The sequence below is a fragment of the Pelodiscus sinensis genome, chromosome 1 (genome assembly GCF_052426305.1).
Source record: "Pelodiscus sinensis isolate ZL-2025 chromosome 1, ASM5242630v1, whole genome shotgun sequence".
NCBI classification, from domain to species: domain Eukaryota; kingdom Metazoa; phylum Chordata; order Testudines; family Trionychidae; genus Pelodiscus; species Pelodiscus sinensis.
The window spans coordinates 342,720,113-342,746,046 of NC_143052.1; the positions used below are offsets into that span (position 1 = coordinate 342,720,113).

A 25,934-nucleotide genomic window follows, 5' to 3' on the forward strand; every position below is an offset into this window, starting at 1 on the left:
ATTCTTAGGGCCCTGGATTGGGATCTGGAGAGAGGTCGGGCCCAGGTCCCCCTCACGACCCCACCCCGAGTGTGGGGAGCAGAGTCGGGATTCGGGCAGCAAGCAGTGCCCTTGCACAGCCAATAAAGGAGGAATTTGAGAGTGGAGGACTCTTTTGGGTGGAGGGAGGGGTGAACCCCTATACAGACAGAGGTCGATCCCCTACACCGAGGCTCTATCAGAGCTAGAAAGGCATTGAGAAGAGTTGGACTCTAGGAAACAGCCTCCCAGCACCCTCCCTACCTCCTCCGTTTAAGAGCCCATCACAGCAACTGCACAGTTATTTTTAAAAGCCCCTTATGGACCAGGGTGGCAGACTGGCTTCCAAATGCAGCGTAGACATCTCCTCTGGGGCTGGATTCTAACTCTTATCAGATCAGAATCTGGCTTTGAAGTCTCTTTGCCATTCTAGGGAATGTTACTACCCAAAACACACTCATCTGCCACTCCACCAATATATTATGTTCTTGAACTTCAACACGGTGATGGTCCCAAGGGCAGGAAAATAGCCGAAAACACCTTCCAGGAGAACTAAAAGTTATTGCAAACATTTATTTCTAAAAAAGGAAAGAAGTTTAAAAAATGGCAGCATTGGCAGTGCTCACAGCATTACAAAATACAGGCAAGTTTCTCTTGTACAACAATATGCACCAATATCAGACAGAGAACATTTTACTTTAGCACCTATGGCTTCAACTCCACCACCAAGTTACATCTACAGCACCACGACACTCATGAAACAAGCCATTAGGGGAGGAGGTGGAAAATGATGCCACGTTCAATGTTTCACACAAAAGCAACCCTTCCTTGCGTGAGTTTCTACTGAGCTGAAGGGTGGCAGTACAGTGAGGAACTTGCAGAACACAAGTGAGGGAGGAGAACCAAAGTGAGGAATGAGGTTTTCTTTACAAGGCACTGGTGAGACCTCGTTTAGAATCTTCCCTTTTCATAGAATGGATTTTGTTGTGCCAGGGTGAGGCAGGATGTGCCAGGGTGAGGCAGGATGTGGTGCATTCAGCATGAGTCTCGATAGGAGGACTCTTTGCATGCATCAAAACACAAAAGGTCTTGCAGGCAAATTCCTAACAAGGCTCTAAAGCAGATTGAGTCATTCTAGTCTGCCAGCCACAGGACCTGACTGGTGCCAAGCCAGATAATTTGCTGGACCATGGCAGGTCGATATTGTCAAGCAGCATTACCAACACTTCCACTGCTTAGTGGCCTCTTAGAAGACATTTAGGGGTAAATTAGGGCTAAATAACAACACAGAACACTGAGAGCCAGGACTGGTGGCTGTAAACAGATTTTATGGGACTGTGGGAAACTTGGTCATACCCTTGGTAAGTGGACATCCGGCTAACTGAAATTGTGCTGGACCACGGATGTTTCTGGTCAGCCCTCTTTTTGTCCCACCCCCCTAACCAGAATATTTTTAGTAAGAGTCAGAGAAAAGTTGCAGGCTTCCGTGGATTTTTGTTTATTGCCCTGCCCCTGACTTTTACTAAAAATACCCACGACAGAATCTGAACCTTACTGATGGGTTCCAAGTGCAGACGTCTGCAGGATTCAAGATCTCCCACTGTAATTAACTGGAGCAAAATGCAGGACAATGTAGCACTTTAAAGACTAACAAGATGGTTTATTAGATGATGAGCTTTCGTGGGCCAGACCCACTTCCTCAGATCAAATAGTGGAAGAAAGTAGTCACAACCATATATACCAAAGGATACAATTAAAAAAAAAAGAACAAATATGAAAAGGACAAATCACATTGCAGAACAGGAGGGGGATGCGGGGGGGGGGGGAGGAAGGAAGGTAAGTGTCTGTGAATTGATGATATTAGAGGTAGGGAGAGTGGGATGTTTGTGAGTTAATGGTATTAGAGGTGATAATTGGGGAAACTATCTTGGTAATGGGTGAGATAGTTCAAATGTTTGTTGAGTCCTTTTTGGAAAGTGTCGAATTTTAACATGAATGACAGTTCAGAGGATTCCCTTTCAAGTGCAGATGTAAAAGGTCTTTGTAGCAGAATGCTACAAATTAATTAACTGGGTAACTTTGGTAAAACCTTTCTGGTCTTAAGCAGAGACCTGATAGGCCAAAGCTAATTAAAAGTCATTCAACAGGATCAGGTACCTTTCAGACACTTGAAACTGATAAGTTTTACTTGAGACTTACTTGAGGGCATGGTCTTAGTTCAGTGTTCTCTGCCCTGAATGTTACACACTCGCCACCCCCTTTAAGCCCCAGCATAATGCAGCATTCACTGCCCCCAAAACAATGAAAGCTATCATGGCTGCAAACACAAAATAACTCCCTCACCCCAACCTTCATTCCTGCTGGTGCCTCATACCATGCCTGCTTTGGTCACTTGGCCCTGCTCTTCCACATAGACTGGCACAGATCAGTAATGAACAAGATAAAGGGTCATTTTTTTGGCACGGAGGGTAGCTGCCTTCTCCAGGGCTATTCTTCCTGGACAGGGGAAAGAAGTGGCAGGGTCATCTGCTCACACGCTGGAGAATGGTAACACAACCGTGGTAACTAGTACAGCGTTGCAGAGGGGGCTGCTGAGTCACGTGCCCCGTCACTGGGTCAAAGGTGAAAGCTTTGTCCGTGCCTTCCCCGTTCTCATCCCGGCCGCCCAGGATGTAGATCTTCCCGCCGCACACAGTCACCCCGCAGCTCTCCTGTAGGCAGCACGGAGGAAAAGAGGGAGAGTGAGGGCATCTCTTGCAGCTTCAGGGTTACAGGGCTCAAAAAGGAGGTTGAACATGGAGCAAAGAGTGGATCATGTGCTAGTGTCAACTGACTCCTCTCTGTCCTATCTATCTGAGAGATGATGCCTCTACTGCAAGAAGAAGAATAAACAGAACACAAGGTGTCTAGGGCCTGGATGTTGTGAGCCCCATGGGATCAAGAGGGCCATTTCTGGATGATGCTTATGGATTTTTACAGATGTCTAGACAGCAAACACAGGAGATCCCTGCCTGAACCTAGTGATGTGATCTTTGCTATTCTATATTGTGACTCTCCAAATTAGCAAATGCTCACAAAAAGTGGCACAATAAGGCAGACTATCAGTGAAATTCATGGCACTTGCTGTTTAATCATGCAAGCTGCTGAGTAGAGCGGATTTAAAAAGGTCAACGGGGTTTTATTTGTTTAACAGAAATACATATTTTTACATTTCTTACCAAATTTTCAATAAGAAATATGACTTTTTTATTTTAAATGAAAAATGTTCAGGTTTCTCTTTTTTTCATAAGCAAAACATAAATCTGAATTTTTGTCTTTTCAAAACCCCCCTTTTTTCACCACAATCCATTTAATTTTACCAGGGTTGTCATTTAATTGCGGTTAACTCACATGATTGACTAAAAAAAATTAATAATTATATTTAAAATTGCTGTTTCAAATGCACTGTTAAACAATAGAATATCAGTTAAAATATATTACATTTTTGGATGTTCTTCTACATTTTCAAATATTTTGGTTTCAACTACAACACAGAATATAAAGTGTGCAGTGCTCACTTTATATTGCTATTTTTATTACAAATATTTGCAATGTAAAAATGATGAACAAAAAGTACTTTTTAATTTACCTTATACAAGTACTGTAGTGAAATCTTTTTATCATGAAAGTGCAGCTTAGAAATGTAATTTTTTGTTACATAACTGTACTCTAAAACAAAACAATGTTAAACTTTACAGCTATAAGTCCATCCAGTCCTACTTCCTGTTCAGACAATTGCTAAGACAAACTAGTTTGTTTGAATTTACGGGGGACACAGATGCCCACGTCTTATTTACAGTGTCACCTGAAAGGGAGAACAGGTGTTTGCATGGCACTTTTATAGCCATCATTGCAAGGTATTTACTTGCCAGCTATACTAAACATTTGTATTCCCCTTCATGCTTTGACTACCAGTTCAGAAGACATGAACCCATGCTGACCACTACCTCTTTTTACATCACTTGACAGCCCTACATTTTACCAAAAACAAAATTCAGTTTCCTTTCCTCCCCATTGAAAAAAATCAGAAAACAACTCAAAATGTTGACCAGCATGAAAATTATCATTCTAGATGAAAAAGACATTTTTCATTTTAAAAATATGCATTGCCAAAAAAAAATTCAACCAGCTCTGGTATGGAACAGTGACTATTTACATGCTTGAATTTAAGCATGTGCTCAAGTGCTTTACTGGATTATGGTCAGCACTCTTAGCACCTTGCCTTTAATTTTTTTGAAAGATTCTTGTGTTCACAGAGGATATTCTAGAAAACGAGGTGATAATCGGAGCCTCTTGTTGAAATTTCTCCTTACCAGAGGTCCTGGGAGAGTGGCCACTTCTCTCCAGGTGTCTTTCCTGGGATCATAGCTGAAGATTTTACTCAGGAGTCCACCCACCACATAAATCATATTGTCCAGGGAGACAGCATTAATACACCTCTGATAGAAGGGGGCAGGAGACAGGAACGTCCATTTGTTCTCCTCAGGATTATAGCACTGGACCTGGGAGGAGAAACAGGAAATTAGCTATTGAAATACAGATTCTCATGGTGTCCCTGGTCAGGCACAATCCTAGTAACTAAAACCCAACACATTTGGATGGCACAGTCCCTTTGAAGCAATGCCTTGCTGTGCACCTGTCATAAAATGAATGAATGGGAGAAGGTGCATGGTCCAGTAAATGGAGAACAGGACTTATGAGTCAGGACACCTGGGGTATGACTAGACTACATGCCTCTGTTGCCAGAGGCATGTAAATTAGGCTACCCGACATAGTCAATGAAGCCAGGATTTAAATATCCCTGGCTTCATTAAAATAAAAATGGCTGCCACACTGTGCTGGCTCAGCTGATCGTTGGCACAGTGTGGCAGTCAAGACGTGGATTGGTCGACAGGAAACGTCTTTGTTGACCGCTCCACTTATGCCTCGTGAAACGAGGTTTACAGGCTTCATTGACTATGTCGGGTAGCCTAATTTACATGCCTCTGTCGCCAAAGGCATGTAGTCTAGACATACCCCTGGTTTCTCTTCTGGGCTCTGCTACTGAGTCACTGTATGACTTCTGTCAAGTCACTTGGGCCCAGATTAAGATATTGAGACACTTAATGGGAGTCAGGTGCCTGCATACCTTTAAAAATGTGGCTCTTAGACTTCAGTTGTTTCAAAAATATCCAAAATTTTGAATTTCTGGGGGTCCATCCACCTGCCTTATATGGCCCAGTTTTGAGAAGTACAGAGCATCTGCATCTCCCAAAGACTTCAAGAGGTGCTGTAAGCCCTCGGCACTCTTGAATAACAAATAAGGCCTGTAAGGGTCACGTAAGCCCCCTAAATAAAACATCCAAAGGGGTGTGTGTATGTGTGTGTGTGTGTTTGTGAGTGCACACGTGTGTGTTTGTGAGTGCACACGTGTGTGTGTGTAGTTAGATTAGTTACATGTTTGTGAAGTGAACTGAAGATAAATGTCCTGAGAATTAATTAATTAATCAATATATTTATGACAATTAACTAATGAGCCCTGTAACAGGATATCAGGTGCATAGAAGCTTTCCCCAGATGGATAATCCCTGAGGAATAACAATGTGAACATGCCTATAGAGTGCTGTATGACACCAAGGATATGTCTACACTACCATTAGAAACCCCCAGCTGGCCCGTGCACCAGACTTGGTCTTGCGCTGTTTAATTGTGGTGTAGATGGGATCTAGATACCACCTTGCAGGATCCGAGGGCTTGGGCCACAGACTGAGCCAAAACATCTACACCACAGTTAAGCAGCCATGCACCCCGAACCCCACAGGCCAGCTATGAGGTTTTAATTGCTGTATAGACATGCCCTGAGGGACCCAAGTCTCTTTGGGGTTACAGACAGAATTAGGGTTCAGATGGGAGTTAGCTTTGTGTGCTGACAGCACTGTGGATCTCTGCACTCACACAGGTATGTTAATATCTTATGACAAGGAGCCATTGTAATGTGCATCTATCACAGCCTGTGAGCCACTGTCCTGGTTTCCCCACACGAGAGGGCTAACACCACAGCCAGGTGTGTCCTTCAGGGCAGCATTTAGCCTTCAGACACAATCTAACAGCCAGGTTGCCCATATGAAGCTGTTTTTTCCCCTGGCTCAGGGGTGTTCTGCATGGCCCCAAAGACCTCTGTGCGTCTCACACCCCCCCCTCACCCCCCAGCCTTCAGCTCCAGGGCCTGTCACAGGAGGTGGAACCTGGCTCCCTCTTGATACTCTCCTTTCCAGACTCGCCAGTTACAGGCTTTGCTAACCTTCCAGGATTGGCTGGGAGGCTTCCAGAACTGGCACTGGTCTGCTAGGGATGGCTGAAAGCAACCCAGGAGGACGTTTTAAGAAAATGACACTGCATCATGTGGAGGGGAAGAGGAAATCTCCCAGAATAGCTTCTGTCAGAGTTGGCAGCCCAACTAATGCCTGGGTCAGACTCAGCTGAGAAGTGTCTCATCAGCTGCAGACAAGGCTGGGCCCAGCACACCTTGTGGGACAGCCCCCATGAGCTGTCCCACAAGGTGTATGGACATGCTTTGGGGGCAGGGACTGTCTGGTTGGTGTCTGTACAGCACCTGACACAACAGGGTCCTCTCTGCGACCAAAGCTTCTAGACACTACTTCAGTCTAAACAACAACAACAGTAGACAATGAGGTCAGCACAGTAAATATTATCCCCATATTACAGATAGGGAAACTGATGAAGGAAAAGGGTGAGTGATCTGCTCAAAGTTATGCATTAAGCAAGGCATGAAACCCAAGAGACCTGACTACCAAGCCTTTGCTCTAACCACTAGACTGCTCTCCCCTCCTCCAAGTATCCGAGCAACTTCACAGTGGGAGAAGAGGGCACCGAGGGAGCACACTGGCCTTTGGAAACTGGAAATACGCCCTCCCACTGTTATCTTATAATCCATCTCAAACTCGCTGAGATTTCCCTTTCTCCTTGCCGTGCCATGGTACCTTGTCTGTGTTTGCGCTGTCATCCACAGCACCCCCGATCACATAGAGCTTGTTCATGCAGGGGACCACGGCCGCCGAGCTCACCGCTTCCGGCAAAGGGGCGACGACAGACCAGCTGTTGGAGTACATATCGTAGCATTCCACGCTGGCCAGGCGGTAAAAGCCATCAAACCCCCCCACGGAATAGATCTGCCAAGGAAGGAGCAGAGTTAGTTGGCAGAGCTCATGACTGGGATGGAGAGAGGGAGGAAATCATATGGCACCTAGTCCTGCACCTAACAATCCTGAAGGAATGGGACATGTACAAGAGCTGCCTTGGGGGAAGGAAAAGAGACAAAGGGGCAGAGGAGGAAGGGCCTAGAAGCCTGGATCCTCCTAATGCTAGTTACTACAGGGGCCAGGATTAGGCAATTGCTCTATAAAGAACAATAAAAAGCTTCCTGGACAGGGAGTTGCTGAGGGAGACCAAACTGGAGTAGACGGCTGCTGGGTGTATGCTGGCTCCAGCAGAAAATCCTGTCTTTAGGGAAAAGGGACACCCCTAAGTGGGAAGATCCAGAGTATTTGTTACTTTAATAAATCCAGCCCCATAGAGGAGCACTGATGACCTGGAGAAAATTTCTATCTGGAGTTTTTAAGGGACCCTGGGAAAGAGGGGAAACTGAGTCAGGGTGCGGTAGAGACTTTCCAGGCAACAGAAGATCACACGGGAGATGAACTGTCTTGTTACTGTGTGATGGAGGGGCCCCAAGACAGAGGAGAAACCCACACCTTGAACTCCACAAAGTAAGCAACAGGATGCACCTGGGCTGCGCATTTTGCACACAAACATCTAGTCCAGCTTTCTCACCACATAGCTCTGTATCCAGCAATCCTATATTGTATTGTTACAAGTATCAGATTTTATATTGGACCATTTGAGCAACAACTCTATGATGATTTTTGTCACTGACTTCGACAGAAGCAGAATTACTCCCTATATCAAACTAATCAAATGGAGTCAATTAATCCCTACAGCTCAGTTACATTAGCACAGAGATGGAAAAATCATAGTCATGTGGGACTGGAAGGGACTTCAAGAAGTCACCAAGTCCAACCCCCTGCACTGTCGCAGGACCAAGTTAATCTAGACCTTCCCTCACAGGTGTTTATCCAATCTGTTCTTAAAACCCTCCAAAGATAGCGTTCCCCAACCTCCTTTGGAAGCCTAATCCAGATTTTAACTACCCACATAGAAAAGTTTTTCCGAAGATCTAATCCAGGTCTTCCTTGCTGCAGACTAAGCCTCTTACTTCTTATCCTACCTCCAGTGGAGGAGGAGAACAATTGATCACCGCTCTCCTTATAAGAGACCTCAGCATATTTGAGGACAGGTTCTCTCCTTCTTTTCCCAAAACTAAACTACTTGCTTGTAAATCACTTGTTCTGCTTATTACCCTATTATCCCATAGATCAGGGGTGAGGAACCTCAGACCGTAGGACCAGATGTGGCCCTTGGCTTGTCCGGATCTGACCCCTGAGGCTTAGGGCCACCTTGCATTGGGGAGCCTGTACTGGTGCTCCAGACTTCCCCGCCGCCTGCTGCCTCACCATAGGGCTGGAGCGCACAAAATATACTAGGCTAGGTGCCCCCTAGGCTCTGGTGTGCAATGGGAATGTGGTGAGCATCTTCCTCCTTTCCAGTTGGGTGCTACATCAGTGCACAGACATTGACTGATTTTTTCTGTGGGACAGTGGCCACCGTCCTAAAAAAGGTTCCTCACCCTGACCTAGGTCTCACAAACTGATTGTTTAATCATTTGTTCCAGTGCCTTTCTGTGTATCTCAGTTAGGATGAGCAGTATTTCCCTGGGTCCTTTTCCCCCGTTTTAAAGCTACCTTCTATGTTTTGTCCCTCCCCAGTATTCTGGGACCTCTTCCGTCCCCCATGAATTCTCAAAGATAATTACTAATCATTCCAAGATTGCATTAGCTAGTTCTTTCAGTACCCTAAAAATGAATGTTACTAGGCCCTGTTGTTAGAATACATCTAATTGGTCTAAATATTCTTGTTCTTTCCCTGTTTAGGCTTGTGTTGCTTTCCCCTAATTATCAATATTAATTCTGTGGAGTATCAGGTTACCATTAAGATTATTCATGAAGACTGAGGCTTTAAAGAAGCTCCTCTTACTGCCTTTTACGTCCCTTTCTAGGTGTAACACACTGTGTGCCTTAGCTTGTCTGATTCTGTCCCTAAGTGTTCATGCTCCTCTTTTGAACTGCTCCTTAGCAATTTGTCCATGATTTCCCTTTGTGTAGGATTCCTTTTTGACTTTCTGGTCGTTGACAAGTGCCTATTGTTCTCTTATTATGCTCCCTATCTTCCCCTCCTCTAGGGACAGTGCACAGTTGTGCTTTTAAAATTGTCTCCTGGAAAGACTGCCAGCAATACTACACCCCCCTTTATCCTTTACATCCATGACAGGCAACCTGTGGCCTAAAGGCCACATGTGACCCATTGGGCTTGTGTGTGTGGCTGGCAAGACATTTTGTTTACTATTGCTCATGAACAGGGTTGCAAGATTACTCTGCTTTCTGTCCATGTCATTTTTTCATACCGGTATTACTACATGTACAGCAAGGACATCTGAGGTGAGATGAGTGCTGACTGCACACAACATGGTGGGAGCCATGTGCTCGCTCTGCATCCAGTGAAAGTGCTAATATGGTTCAACAGATGCCCCCACAAACTCTAGGCATGCCAACACAGTGGCTACGTCTACACTCGCGGCTTCTTGCGTCAGAAGCCATTTTTGCAGAAGAGGTTCTTGCGCCAGAAGGAGCTGTCTACACTGCCCCGTCTTGCACAAGAAAACCCCTCTTGCGCAATGCTGTTATTCCTGAAAATAATTGGCGTAACGGCATTGCACAAGAAAGGTTTTCTTGCGCAAGAAGGGGCAGTGTAGACATAGCCAGTTAGCAAAAGCTAGCCTATCCCAGGAGACTTTTTTGGTTACGACAATCTTGCGGCCCATTGAGATGAAGAAGGGCCACTTGCACGGCCCAGTCACTAGCCTAGGTTGCCCACTGCTGCTTTAGATTTTCTTCTCCTGGGACCTGTTCCTTGGTGTTCTGTCACATGACATATTTCTATAGGGCCTGCTATTTCCATGGGAGGAGGAATGAGTGCCAAGGCCTCCATTAATCACTTTGGCCAATAATCTACAATTCCAAGCTGCCGACTGAGAGGAATGAAGCATACGCACCTTGCCATGAAGAGTCACCATTTTGTGTCTCCATCTGCCCTTGTGCAGACAGGCAACTTTGATCCAGACATTGAGGTGGGAGCTCAGCACCCAAACATCACTGCTGTTGATGTGCCCTCCTGGAAGACAGACACAGACACACACACACCCCATGTGATCAGGGGGTGAGCCACTGCTACGACCACCTCAAAACAGAGGCAGTGAGACAGCTTAGTGTAAATGACAAACACCCCCATGCGTTGAGGCCGCGTCTGGCATAAGGGACTGGCTTGTAAAGGCAGAAGGTGGGAAAGGAGGAGAAAGAAAAGTCCCGACTGCTTTGGGGGGGAAGTAGGATCATATGCCTCTTATCCTGATGGTGAACCTTGGTTACTAGATGGACCACGTGTCTGAGCCAGCCTGGCAATTCCTGTGTGCAGTCCCTGGAGCATAGGCAACATTTCCTGGTGTTTCCCATGAAGCATTTGGCATGCTCTGGGTGCTATCCAATAAGGAAAGGCGCTCCCATAGTTCAGTGAGGTGTGCATACTTAGATGCTCATACTGGGTCCCATAGAGCTGGGGGACATTTCAGCGCTAGCACCGTACCAGCACTTCACATGTTATTGTTGCATAAATGCCAAATCCAAGATGAGAGGCAGACGACTGTTCATCTGTTAACTCTGCCCAACTTCGGTAATGAAACCAGGACCATAGGAAGCTTAACACAAATGAAATATTAGAGGACTCAACAACCGGACTGTCAGCACATTAGTGACTGCTGGGGAGACCCTCCAAGGGTGAGTCACATAGTGGTTGGCCCCTATGAATATGGTGGGTCTGGCTCTCTTGTGCCAGGTGAGATGCTCCCTGTTGGCCAGTTCAAAAGGCTGGACAGCACCTGTGGGCTAGAAAGCATTAGCAGGAGAGTCCTGCTGAGGAAGAGGCCTTTGGGGGAAAGCTAGAGAGGAGACAGCTCCCAGGGAAGAGGCAGGAATGTTCTACACAGAGTAAAAATAACCAGTGGAAGCAAGTCTCTGAGCCCATCTCAATTGACTTGGGCTCACGGAGCTTGTATGGTGGGGCTAAAAATAGCAGAGTCCATGTTGGGACTTGGGCTGGAGCGCCATCCCCAGCCCACACGTGCACCCTGCCCTTTGCAGCCCTGCAGCACAAGCCTGACTCAGGCTGCGAGACTCCCTGCCACCAAGGTTTGTTCTGTTTTCTAATGTGTTGTTGGGCCCTCAATGTTTGGAGCTAGGGAGGGGGCTGAGGGCAGCTGAGCAGCAAGACGGGTGGCATCCCTAAGCTAGAAAGCCAGGGTCAGAGGGCTGAAGGCAGGGGCAGGGGAGAAGGGCTGAAGGCAGGGGCGGTGTGTGAGGGGGAGAGGACAGCTTACCCAGGGACCTCCCCAGGCTGGAAACCTGGACCCAGAGTAACTGCTTCCTTGGCAGGGATGCTCCCAGCAGAAAGGCTGTGGAGGTTCCTTGTGTAAAGAGGCTGGAAGGGTTGGGGGGGCTGTCTTGGTGCACAGACAGGAGAAGAGTAAGCGGAGGGATGCCAGAGCCATGCAAGGGGTAACAGTGCCACGCCGAGGGACTCTGGGGCTATATGTTCCATATACATTTTTGGACTATCCTGGGGGAATTCTGGACCTGGGTTGTGGAACTTTATGAGTTACGTGAGCAGGACTCACATGAAAAGTGAATCCAATAAGAGCTTTATTTACACTTGGGAAGATACACGGGACTCTTTCTGGAGACTGTGCAGGGGAGAAACTGAGGCAGGTGTGCCTGTCATGCCTTGGAGGAGGGGGCTTGAGGCAGGGATGCCCTATGACCATTCATATCTAAACAGCAGAGCTTGGAAGTGTATTTGATCCAGCTGAAACTCAGATCTGCAAAACTGGGCTGCAAATCTCACAAGGGTAGCTGTGTTAGTCTGTAACTGAAAAAAAAAAAAACCCAAACCTTAAAAAAAAAAAAAAACAGCAAATAGTCCTGCAGCACCTTAGAGACTAACAAAAATGTAGATGGCAACACGAGCTTTCCGGGGCACAAGAAGTAGGTTGTGCCCATGAAAGCTCATGATGCCATCTACATTTTTGTTAGTCTCTAAGGGCTCATCTAGACAATGCTAGAGTGTCGAAAAAGGATATGCAAATACCTACGGAATTTGCATATCCTCTTCGGATCTCACTTTCAAAAGCAGAGCTTTCAAAAGTGAAAGTAGTTTAGATGCGGCTTTTTCAGCGAACCCTCCCCCCTTTGTCGAAAAGCTGCTCTTCCTCAAAAAATTAGGTTTACACAGCTTTTCGACAAAGGGAGGGGGGTTCGCCAAAAAAGCAGTGTCTAAACTACTTTCACTTTTGAAAGCTCTGCTTTTGAAAGTGAGATCCGAAGAGGATATGCAAATTCCGTAGGTGTTTGCATATCCTTTTTCGACACTCTAGCACTATAACAAATCAAAACTAGGTATCCCAAGGGTCGGATCAGTTATAACAGACTGGTATCTATTATCAGCTGCAGACCATACTTCATGCCATTGCAGAGAAATCTGGGCAGGGCAAGTAAGTGCACAACAGGTGCCTGAATGACAAGTACACTCTTGCATGGTCCAAATGATCTGTATGTAGTGGTAGGCTCGGGATTGCCTGAACTGCCCAACCATTCTGGCTGTAGCAGCCTAGTGACATGGTGATGTAAAGAGCCAATGCAATTGTTGGATGCGGAAACAGGAATCTTGCATCAGAGCACAGAGGTTATTTAACTGAGTATTGAACTGAGTAGGAGCACAGAGATTCTTGCACTGGCACGACCACTGCTGGAATCCTGCTTTCAGTTCTGGTGCCCACGGCTCAAGAAGGAGGTTGATAAATGGGAGAAGGGTCAGAGAAAAGGCAGGAGAATGATGAAAGAACTAGAAAACCTGCCTTAGAGTGAGGCTCAGGGATCTCAATCTGCTTAGTTTAACAAAGAGAAGATTAAGAAGTGACAGTCTAAGTATCTACACAGAAAACCAATATTTCATCATTGAAATTACGTAGCATAGTGCCTGACTTGGCCATTTCTCTAAGATCGGGTGTACACTGGTGGAGAAAATCAACACAAGATACGCAACTCCAGCTACGTGAATTGCATAGCTGGGTCTTGCATCAATTTTAGGGGGGGGGGCACCCTCCTCTCAACTTCCCTCACTCCTCGCGACAGCGACAACAAGGAGTACTGCAGTTGACTGGATTCCTCAGCATTCGATTTAAAGAGTCTTTACCAGACCCATTTAATTGAACCCTGGAAGATTGACCATCAGAGCGTTGATCCTCCAGTAAGTGGATACAAGGACTAAGAAATGCTTGGAGGTGCAGCCAGGGTGCTGTCGCCCGGGTTTCTCACCTGAGATATACACATCGTTCTTCAGGGTGCAGGCTGCAAACTCTGATTTGGTGTAGCCTGGTACGCTGGATAGTGCGGTCCATTGCCTGCTCTTGGGATGGTACACATCCGTGAAGGGAAGCTTCAAGAGGCCTTTCTTATCACAGCCGCCTATAACCACTATGACCTCTGCCAACTCCATGAACCTAGAAAAAGAAACACAGTTCAGACTTCCTGTTCTACTGTTGTGCTCCAAGCTTTATCCTCCTACTGTACTGCCTGGTAGGAAGCACTATAATGCCTATCACCACGAGGAGTCCCATTGGGATAGGCCATGTTATCTGGTGGATGTGACTGTGGATTGAGAGTCAGGAGACCTGGGTTCGATTCCCAATTCTGCCACTGACTTTCTGGGTGACCTTGGGCAAGTCACTTCACCTCTCTGTCCCCTTCACGCCTTTTGTCCCTCTTCTCTGTGTAAGCTCTTTGAGGCAGGATTTTGTTTTATTATGATCTTGTGCAATTTAAAGGCATTGTCCAGCTTCTGTTAAATAGAGTCAATGTTTAAAATGTTGTTCATGATCTTTGAAACTCTCCTCAGGCCCAGCTACCTCAAGTCCCCACTCTATGGTCGTTACCTCTGCTGACATTTATGTTCCTCATGACCAAGAAAGCTGCCAGCCTCAGGAACGAGAACAGAGACCAAGGGACACAGAGCTTTCTTGGCAGCAGGCCCAAGCAATCTCACTGCCAGAAGAGATTAGAAATGACACAGTGCAGCTTGCAGCGTTAGCTAGCAATACAATAAAAATGGAAGGAGGCATATTCCAGCCATCTGGCTAATGGAGAGAGAAGGGGAAGGATGGTTGAGAGACTGTTTCAGGGCCTGGAATAACAATTCCCTGCCTCCAGGCTGATTCCCACGGACCCGGGTCAGAAGATGTGGCAGCACCCATCCTGAGCGTGTGCATGGAATGAACACAAGCGGTGCCGTTACAGATCAGACCCTGGCCCATCAGCATTCCATCCCCGTCCAGCTGTGCAATGCAACGGACAGCGGGACTCCCTCCTGTGGACAGTAACCAAGCTGGGAGGGGTTGCAAGTGCTTTGGAGGGTGGGATTAAAATTCAAAAATGATCTGGAGAAATGGTCCGAGGTAACCAGGATGAAATGCAAGAAGGACAAATGCAAAGTACGTCAGTGAGGGAGGAACAATCGGTTGCCCACATACAGAATGGGGAATGATTGCCCAGGAAGAAGTCCTGCAGGAAGGGATCTGGGGTCACAGTGGATCACAAGTGAACTATGAGTCAATAGCAGGGGTGGGCATATTTTCTGGCCTGAGGGCCACATTAGATGTAGAAATTGTATGGAGAGCCATGTAGGGAAGGCTGGGGGAGGCTGTGCTTCCTCAGACAGGCATGGCCCCAGCCCCTGCTCCTTAGCCAGCCCTCACACCCCAACCCTGACCCACCAGAACCCCTACCCCCTAACATCCATATTCTTCACCCCGAGCCATTCCTCCCAACTCCTCCCACTCTCTATCCAATCACCCTCACTCCTTGCTATCTGATGCTCCAGGGACCCCCGACTCCCTATCCAACACCCCCCTGCTCCCTGCCCCTCCTTGGAACCTTCCCTCTCCCTCCCAAGTCTCTCCCCCACCCTGCTCTGCACTCCCTGTCCATGATGCCCAGGCACTGGGGGAGCTGAAGGTCGCAGGGGAGGCAGGCAGACGGGGAAGGGCCTGGAGCTAGCCACCCCTGTTCAATGGGCTGCCTGGGAGTTGGCTTGGCTCTTCCCAATAAGCCTGTCCTGACCCTGATCCCTGGCAGGCGCTCAGGAGCTGGACTGAAGGATCCAATGGGTTGGATGTGGCCCACAGCCACAGGCCATAGTTTGCCCCACTCTGGTCAATCCTGTAACACTGATAGAGCTGCCAACCCTTCAGGATTTGCCTGGAGTCTCCTCCCAGAATCAACATCGATCTCCTGGTGACTATTGAAAGCAGATCCTGGAGAGTTTAAGAGGCTATTTTAAGAAAAAGACATTAAGTCCTATTGGGGAAAACAGTCTCCTGGAGTGGCTTCAGTCAGAGCTGGCAACCCAAAAGACTATTGCAAAAAAAGTAACCATCATGTATTAGCAAGAAGGTTGTATGCAAGACACAAGTAGTAATTCCTCTGTTTTACTCTGCGCTGATTAGGCCTCAACTGGAGTACTGTGTCCAGTTCTAGGCACCACTTTAGGAAAGATGTGAACAAATTGCAGAAAGTCCAGAAAGAGAGCAACAAAAGTCATCTAGATGGTGTTTTTTAGACTTTTGATGGAGGATTGACTAAACTGGGTTTGCTTAGTTTGAAGAAGAGAAGACTGGGAGAAGACATGGTAAACATTTTCAAGTATATAAATGCTTATTACAAGGAGGAGGGAGAAAAATTGTTCTCCATAACCTCTGAGGATAGGACAAGAAGCAATGGGCTTAAATTACCATAAGGGGCGGTTAAGCACTGGAATAAATTGCTTAGGGAAGTTGTAGAATCTCCTTCATTAGAGATTTTTAGGAACAGGTGAGATAAACACATGTCAGGGTTGATCTAGATAATACTTAGTCCTTCTGTCAATGCACGGGCCTGGATTACATGACTTTTCAAGTCCTACAATGCTATGAACACAGGTGATCCCCTCAGACATGAGATTCCAAGACTTGCCACTCAACATGAAACCTGCGTTGTTTGAGCTAAAGCCCATCTTTTTAAAAAAAATCTAGTCTTGATTTAAAGGTTTCAAGTGATGAAGAATACACCACAAACTGTGGTAACGTGTGCAAATGGTTAAATTAGCCTCACCATTAAAAGTGCATCTTTTTTCTGCACATATTTTTCTCACTCTAGCTTCCAGACATTTGGTTCATTTTGCCTTTTTCTGCTAGATTAAAGAACTCTCTGTTATTAGAAATCTCTTCCCCATCTAGTCTGTAGCCTATGACCACATCACCTCTTTTCTTTGTCTTGGATAAATTAAACAGATGGAGCCTTGTTGGCATCTGACCACAAAGGCACATTTTCCAGACTTTGAATCATTCTTGTTGCTCTGTTTGTTGAACCCTTTCCAATTTAAAGAAAGTCAATTTAGGAAGGCATTAGGAAGAGGAACCTTTTAAGTAGCTCATGCAAATTTTAGGGACTTTTACATAAACTACGACCACGTGACAAGCTAACACTTATGCAGAAGTGTTTTCCAAATCAATGCTATTGGGCTGGATAATGCTTCCCTGTGGAACTCCTTGCCAGAGGATGTTGTGAAGTTCAAGGCTATAACAGGATTCAAAAAAGAGCTAGATAAATTCAGGAGGTTAGGTCCCTTAATGGCTATTCGTCAGGATGGGCAGGAATGGTGTCTGTAGCCTCTGTTTGTCTGAAGCTGGGAATGGGTGGATCACCTGATTACCTGTTCTGTTCAGTCCCTCCGTCTGACGGAATCTGCCATTGGCCACTGTCAGCAGACAGGAAACTGGACCTTTGGTCTGACCCTGTATGGTCATTCTTACATTCTTTACTACAAGGAAAAGAATCATCCTTCCCTGCTATGTAATTATTGGTGAACTGTTTTGGGCTGCATTACATAGGAAGTCAGACTAGATGATCACACCGGTCTCTTCTGACCTTGATATTTGGGAATCTGTGACTCCAGCATGTGGCTTTAGGAAACACTTTCCCAGTTTTACCTCCTAGGCCTTGACCGCAGAGAGCTGACTTCATTGCCCAGAATGTAGTACTTCCGCGCTTCGTGCAGCAGAGGGATGCACTCCCTGGAGTCCTGGATGATCTCGTCCATTTCAACCTTTTCCAGGAAGTACATGGGATCCAGCAGAGGGAGGCGCACATGCTCAAGGAGATCCTTCAAAGCCTCTTTCCTAGCAGCGGCATCATGCCGTACCCACCGCATCACTGCTTCGAAGACCACTTCCTCTTTGGGGACCACCAGCTGCTCATCTGACAGATACTCAACCAGATCCTTCATGCTCAGCTCCAGGAACTCCTCATGACAGGACACCTCTACGAAGCCTTCCAGCATGAACCGCTTGCTCTTCTCAGCTAGGGAGGCAATGGAGAATGAGTCAGCAAACTTCAGGATGCCCAAGCAGTTGCATGGGTGAAGCTGGCCTTCAAGGAAGGTGACACATGCATCTGTGAGCTTGGAGATCTGAAGCAGGTCGGATAGCTCTAAGATATCTTCAACATTGTCCTCCTGGATTACTATGTTTCCCCCGTACATATAGTCGAGAAGGAGGCTCATGGTGGAGGCAGAGATCTTCTGGATGCTGATGATGTCTTGATGGCCTTCCTTGAGGCTACCGCCAAACATGGCCCGGAAGTAGGCGCTGTTGGCTGACAAGGTGGCACGATGGCAGGGGAACTCCTGCCCATCAATCAAGAGCACTACATCTGTGAAGATGCCGCTCTGCCGGTAGGAGTTCAGAGTCTGGAGGATTTGCTCAGCATGGCAGGACCCGCTGCAGAGTTTCATGTGCAGCTTTTCTTTGCTCTGCTCCCGTGTTGCATTTTCAAGGCTGCTCATTCTGTAGCTGGATTCTTCTTTTATCAGCCTGATTTCAGGGAAGGGCAGAAGGGAAAGATTAATGAACACCAATGATATAGTTGTCAGATGACTGGCAATTAATATCGGCATAGCTCATAAGCCAAAAGATTTTATTGCATGCACTCATTGTAATATTGCAACACACCCTAAGACTCTCCAGTTATAACCATGGTGATTAGTAACATCACAGAAACAGCAGGAATTAAGGCAAATCACTGAACCACATGTGTAGGTTTAAGCACATGCTTAATTTCCACTGAAATCACCAGAATCTACACATGTGCCTTAGTTTTTTAATGAGCAGTGGCCAAAATTCACATCCTCTTATTTTGGAAGCACACCCCTCCACTGCTTGTGCTGAAAGGAAATCTCTTACCTGTAGCGCAGAGATCGGTTGGAAAGTGATAGAGATGCAGCCGTGTTAGTCTGGTCTAGCTGAAACAGGACTATGTATCACTTTAAAGACTAACAGGATGGTTTATTAGGTGATGAGCTTTCGTGGGCCAGACCCACTTCCTCAGATCAATTTGTGGAAGAAAATTGGCACCACCATATATACCAAAGTGATATGTTCACTTTTGTTTGATTGTATCATTTTGGTATACATGGTGGTGCCAATTTTCTTCCACAAAATTGATCTGAGGAAGTGGGTCTGGCCCACGAAAGCTCATCACCTAATAAACCATCTTGTTAGTCTTTAAAGTGCTGCATAGTCCTGTCTTTTCTTTCAGAGATCAGTTGAGCATCCAGTTGGAGGCAGCAGTGCATCCAAGCTGGTTAATGTATAGCACCATTTTGTCATTTCTTGATGTATGCGATAATAAAATGCTCTCTCATTTGCTGAGGCCAGGTCTACACTAACGGGGAAGGTTGAATCAAGTTCTGCAACTCCAGCTGTGTTACTTACCTACCTTGATTTGAATTTCCCCACTCACCCCACAGTGGGAAGCTGGCAGAAGCAACTGCTTCCATTGGCTTCACTCACAGGATCAGGAGTTCTGGTGCCCTCTGAGTTTGATTTAGCAGGTTGTTACTTAACCCGCTTGTTGGGGTGTGTACAAGTTAAATAAGGGGTCTTGGTATTGCGACAATGGTAACGGGGCACAGCCCAGACAGACACTGCTTCTATTGATTTATAGACTTGTTTCGATTCCTCCTTTCCTGCTTGCTCAGGACAGATGTAGCTTTTAATGAACGTTCTCTGTGTTACCAGCAGCTCACAAGCCTCACGCTCAACCTGGATCCTCCTTGCAGGCTGCCCTTAAGTACCCTTCCAGACCTGATCAGTCCAGAAAGACAAGCAGCTAGTCCCACCTGGCAGCTTCCTAGACACATGCCTTTTCCTGATGCTTTATAATGAAAGCAAATCAAGCTCACTGACTCTGGATTCAGTGAGCCCAAATAATAGAGTGCAAGTAAGAGATGCTTACAAGCGCCTGGAAGCGAAAACACGCATCCCAAAGTCAGACTTACTCTGGCCTCTGGAACACAGAGCAGATTCAGTTTCTTCCAATATCCTGCCTGAAATCCCATCTCCATGGTCACTTCTCTTGGCCTGGCTACCAATGGCAGGGGCAGTTGAGGGGATACCATCAGGAAATGGACAGAGATCACCAGACTCATTGATGGTTAGCTGACCAGCCACACCCAGCTTCTCGTCTGCCCATCTCACACACCCGCAGAATGCCCACCCACAACTGTCCATTTTCCAAGCAGCTCCCATCTCCCCTGCCCCATCCTATATTCTTCTTTCCTTAAAAACAGATGTAGCTACATGCTTGCAGCCCCGGGACAGCCAGCCTGAATAAGGCACTGGCAAAACACACCGAGGGGCCAGATCTTCAACTGGTGTAAATCAGCACAGCCCCACTGACAGCAGTGCAGCTGCACCCCATCATGGGACTAGTTCTTAGCTGGTGCATCTACAAGCAGCAGAGATGGAGGACCTACAAGTTAATATAAACCTTCATACCCAAACTGCAAGGGGCTTAGGGGTCAGAGCAATAAAGCTGGAGATCGTTGTTAATGCCCCTCTGGCCCCTCCAAGGGAAGTAACTGGGTTCAGGACTTGTTCTCTTTTGTCATCCTCTTCCTACATGTTTAATTAGTATCCCATGGTCTTTGATGGCTTCTTTTCCAGCAGGGCAAGCGTAAGCCGCAGCCCGCATGGCACTAATTGCAGCTCTGCTCTCCTATTGTTCCAATTCATGTTACGAATCATCCAGCCTCCTTGCTCTCATGAGCCCACAGACTGGGTGTGAACACCAAGCTCCTGTCCCTTGAGAGATTCATCAACCACTTCATCCTTCCACAGCTCTCGCCAACCTGCCCACCTCTGGCCCCTTTCACCCTTCTGTGCTACAGGCCCCGTTTCCAAACATGGGGACCTTCACAAGGCACTCAAATCCCCTAGCTGGGTGCTCTCCTCTGCACTTCAAAGGGGATGTGGGCACCAAATTGGAGACATAAATGCTCCAGATGGGAATTAAATGCCCCATTCAGACATAGCCAAAATGATGATTATTAGCATGTGGCCTAAGACAGGGGTTTTCAAACTCTGGGTCACAGCTTGTAAGGGCAAGTCGCTAGCTGGCTGCCAGACACTTTGTTTATCTGCACCTCCACAGGTATGGGCAATAACAGCTCCTAGGCCAGAACCAGTCCCCCAGACCCAGGCCTTTCACTGAGCTTAACCGCATAGCTCAGGCTGTGTTACCCAGCTTTATACCAAATCACAGCCACCAGCACACAGACCCCCACAGGGCTCAATCCTGGGACCCTCAGCACTGAAAAGCACTGGAGCTGAAGCAGTAAGTCAACCAGCAGCTCTTTGCTGGGCTGGAACCAGCTACTCGAAGAACATGTGGCTGAGAGCTACAGACAAGAGCTACATAACAGTAGGACCTTGGTGCATTCAAAGTTCTTTACAAAGGAGGTCAGCATCAGCCCCATTTTACAGAAGGGGAAACTGAGGTTAAGAGAAAGGATCGGACTTGCTCACAGTCCCCCGCAGGCCAATGGGGCAGAGCAGGGAATAGAACACAGATTTCCTGAGCAACGTCCCCTGCTCTATCCACTCAGAAGTATCGCCTCCCTAGCTTGTTGCATTACTTTGGTGTATGGAGTCTACGGGTCTCTGACACTGTTGTTTTGGACTGTTGAAACTAACATGATGAAAACTACGAGCTAAGGCCTACCCCGCTATGTCACTCAGGGGCGTGAACACTCCACACTCCTTGGCTGTGTCTACATTGGCATGATTTTGCACAAAAGCACCCACTTTTGTGCAAAAACATGCTGCCTGTCTACACTGGTGGGGAGTTCTTGCACAAGAACACTGACGTTCTAATGTGTGAAATCAGTGCTTCTTGCACAGGAACTATGATGCTCCCGCTCAGGAATAAGCCCTCTTGCGCAACTGTTCTTGCACAAGAGTCCAGTGTAGACAGGCAACATGAATTTCTTGCGGAATAAAGCCCGATGGCTAAAATGGCCATTGGAGCTTTCTTGCGCAAGAGAGCGTCTACACTGGCATAGATGCTTTTGCAAAAAAGCACATCTCTTGCGCAAAAGCACATGCCTGAGTAGATGCTCTCTTGCATAAATACTTTAACGCAAAAACTCTTGAGTTAAAAGTATTTGCGCAAAATCTTGCCAATGTAGACGTAGCCCCTGAGCGGTGGAGTTCAGCTGATTTCAGTCTCCATGTAAACAGCAGAAGAATTCTTTCATCAATTTAGCTCCCACCTCTTAGGGAGATAGATGTACTACTGCGACAGTAGAAGCGCTCCCATTGGCATAGGTAGTGTCCACACCGACATGCTGCAGCTGTAGGACATTAAGTGCAGACACTGCCTAAGGGTGGGATCTAAATAAAGAACTATAGTCAGTTTCTAAATTATGGTTCAGGTGTTTAAACCGGCACTTAATCTGAATACAAACCTGCCACAAGTGTCACTTCTTCAGAGCAGAAATGGCCCCAGGCAGAAGTGCTTAATGCGTGTAGGAACTTCTCCATTCTGGAAGATTATTATGAAATAGCATACGTGCGCATGCACGCACACGCACACGCACACATCCCCCCTTCAACCACAGATTGTTGGTGAAAGTCTGTGGCTTATGTTATACAGGAAGTCAGACTCAATGACCCTTTTGGTTCCTTCTGGCCTTAAAAATCCATGAGGGAAAAAAATAAAGACAACTATTCCCCCCAAATGTAAAGCTCTATGAAGATGGTTGTGTGTCACATTTTAACTGTTAGAGCTCTTTTCCCACCCCCAACAAAATAAAGCCAGCTGAATGTTGTGGAGACTCTCTTTGAAAATCAGGGTCCTCACAATTTAGTGTTTTAGAATGTATTGATTTAACTAATTTGGACAATTCCATTCTGGACAGAAGCTGAGCAGTCAAAATTGGCAACTGGGAGAAAAAAACCAAACACCAAAAAATGAAAACAAAAAAGAATGAGTGAACAACGTTTTAATTTAAAATTAAATTTTTTTGGGAGGGCGGGAATCTCATATTAAAATAATTTTCATCAATTTTTTAAAACAAACAAAAACGAACTATTTGGAGAAAAAAGATGCCTAGGGTTTAGATTAATTTTCAAGGCCATGGATTTTGCAGGAGATGTTACAAGTGAAGTGTGGAAATAAATCCCGTTGTTCATGCATTAGTGAAGCTTTTGCTCATCCAAACTGTAAAACTTGACAGGTTTGTTCCACTTTCATAAATAATCACTTGGGCTATTTGGTGCACTCTGGCACAAAGTGGTCTACTGCCACTTCCTTTTACACCAGGGCGGAAGAATGGCCAGCATATAGGGACTGGATTGGGACTTGAGAGACCTGAATTCAGTTCCCAACTCTGGCACATCAACTCAATTACTGTCCAGCAGGGATAACAGCAGTTCCCTACCTCACAGGACATTGTGTGTGTGTGGGGGGGAGGGGGAAATCCATGAATGACTGAGATGCTGCGATGCTGCAGGCTAGTTGAGTTACGCAGGTAAGTGAGCCTCAGAACGTCACTAAGAACAAGGCCCTTGGTCGTGCCTCTCAAAGAAAATGAAATTGACTTTGAGGTAATTCATCCGTGTGAAACAAAGAAAACCCTGAAAGCTACCTCCGCAAAGCAAACCTTGGAGCTGTGAGACACATGAGCACCAGGATTTTGCCTCACATGGCACTGCATTGTACAACAAGCAGCACAGGTGTGTGCCTCACAATGACACTGCCCCCACCCCAGCCCTCATCGCAACCCCCCACGCTGGTGGTGTCACCCTACAGGCTTCCATGTTCACCCAGCTCAGCCAGGCTCCTGACTGCTGGCATAAAGAGAACCCCTCAAACATCCCACATGTCTCGCCTCCCTTTCCATCCCCCTTGGCCCACCTTGCATGAATGACATCACACCCATCCCTTCCCTCCACAGACTGGGTGCCCAAGCACCGATTGTCAGGGTGTAGTGAGCCCTTTTGTTCAGGAAGAAGGGGTCCCCCATCCGCTCGGCAAGTACTCACCTGGACTCATCCATCGTCGGGACCAGAGACTTCCCTCACAGAGCTGCAGGCGGCATTGAGGAGAGGTGGAGAGATCAGCCCTTCTGCGGCTGCTGGGGGAAAGCACAAAGGCCCACAGAGGGAGAAGGGACTCACAATCTGCTTTTGTTCCTCCTGCCTGACGCAGGGCATTTGCTGCAGCTGTCAATCGCAGCCCTTCAGGGAGGAGTCCCAGTGTCAGAAATCAGCAGACAGGAAAGAAAGGAGGGGCAGAGGAAAAAAGAAAAAAAATCACAGCTCAGAAAAACGTTACACCGGGGGCAGCTTATGAGAGATGAGCCATCTGGAGAGCAAACAGGGGGCCAGGTGGGACCGCTCATTTGATAGAGTCTCTGGGTCTCTCTGAAAACCACACGAAGCAGTTAAAAAAACACGCCCACACAGCGAAGCCTCCAGTGCTATAAACCAGGCAAGAGGGAGGCATCTCTGCTCAGTAGCATTGTAACTATTTGTATGGTGGGTGATGAGAGCCATTGAACACACTGTATATTATGGACATCTCTTCAAGCCAGGGGATGCACCCCCACTGTAGGCTCAACTCTGGGAAGTTGTTTGCATGTTTAAAAGTCTCAGAGGGGTAGCTGTGTTAGTCTGTAATTTTGGAAAAGCAACGAATAGTCCTGTAGCACCTTAGAGTCTAACTATATATATATTTGGCAAAGCCATCTGAGGAAGTGGGTTGTGCACATGAAAGCTCATGATAATTACATATCTATATATACACACACACAATTATATATATAGATATATATATGTCCCTAGACAAAAATAGGACAGAAGGGGAGTTTGCCCCCTGAAATTTAAATGAGCCTTTTACAGCCTGGCATTTTCCTCTCAGAAGTGCCCATTGTCCTAAAAAAAAAAAAACCCCTTCTGAGTTTTGCAGCAGCGTGCAGCCTGCTCACTCTGTCTGTCTGTCTGTCTCTCTCTCTCACACACACACACACGTGCCTGGGTCAGTTTGAACAGGGCCTGTCATTCCACATTAGAAATGGTCCTTTTTCAAGAAATGTCATGTCTGCTTCACATCAGAATTTCATTTCCATCCACAGCTCCGTTCTGCGCAATGTGCCAAACCGGGCACAGACTGGTGGCTTTACAAGATTTGCCTATGAACCACTGGCAAATGCAGTGTTGTTTGCCTGATTGCCATGGGCAGGGACAGAAGCCCATTTCGGGGAGCCCCCCTTTGCCGCGGGGCTTCTTGAAGCGTGGGGCCCAGGGTGGCTGCCCCACTCACTCTGCCCTATATCCACCCCGGCCATGGGTTGGGTCTCATGCTCCTTTGTCCCATATGACGTGGCACCTCTGCTCTACTTCTCCATCACATACCCCGCTGTTTGCCCCAGGCATTTAGTGAAATGAGGCTTGGAAATCAGACCTGTGTAGTCTTGTGTTTGTACCTGGCTTCCGTGACCTCTTGGAGGCTAGGTCCAGCAAAGCCTATTAGCCAAGATGATTAGGAACCAAAGCTCATGCTCTGGGTGTCTCCACACCCCAGACTACTACTAGGTCTGTATGACCAGGGATGGATCATTCCATAATCACCCTGTTCAGCTCATTCCCTCTGAAGCATCTGGCACTGTCTATTATCAGAAGCCAGGACACTGGGCTAGATAGACCATTGGTCTGACCCAGGGTAACAATTCTCAGACCAGGTCTACACAAGGGGGCAGAACTGAACCAACATCTGCAACTCCAGCTACGTAAGTAGCATAGCTGGAGTCGACATTCCTTAGCTCGAGTTACCGCCGCATCTCCACTGTGTGTGGGGGGCGAGGGAGGGTAGATGGGAGAAACTCACCCGCTGATTTCCCTTAACTCCATACTTCACTGGGTCACAAGGAGTAACAGGAGCAGGATCAGCAGTCAATTTAGCAGACATGCTAAATTAACCCCTGGTAGATCAATCTCCATAGTGCTGATCTTTGATTGGAGGTGACAAGGCCTTATGTACAGCCCCTTAGCAATCTCTGGATCTGAGGCCAGGAGCGTAACCCCTCTGGAACTGCATGTTCTGTTCGTACTCTGACACTGTACTGACCATATCCGGTGGTGCAGAATCAAAGCTGTGCAGTCTGATGATTACAAGGGGGGCCACAAATATCACTGAAGCATGTTTACAAGGATGGAGTGTCTG

The 25,934-nt window shown here is 46.9% G+C and overlaps 1 protein-coding gene across 1 annotated transcript; it reads right to left on the reverse strand.

The window, feature by feature from the left end:
- Positions 1 to 577: 577 nt before the first annotated feature.
- KLHL35 (kelch like family member 35) lies at positions 578 to 24,144 on the reverse strand. Its single transcript, XM_006133574.5, has 7 exons — positions 23,756 to 24,144; positions 17,360 to 18,241; positions 13,653 to 13,837; positions 10,283 to 10,401; positions 7,038 to 7,226; positions 4,371 to 4,559; positions 578 to 2,729 (listed from the first exon to the last, which is right to left on the reverse strand). The coding sequence occupies exons 1-7, from the start codon at positions 23,767 to 23,769 to the stop codon at positions 2,541 to 2,543; spliced, it is 1,767 nt and encodes a 588-aa protein (XP_006133636.1). The 5' UTR covers positions 23,770 to 24,144; the 3' UTR covers positions 578 to 2,540.
- Between the last annotated feature and the right edge of the window lie 1,790 nt (positions 24,145 to 25,934).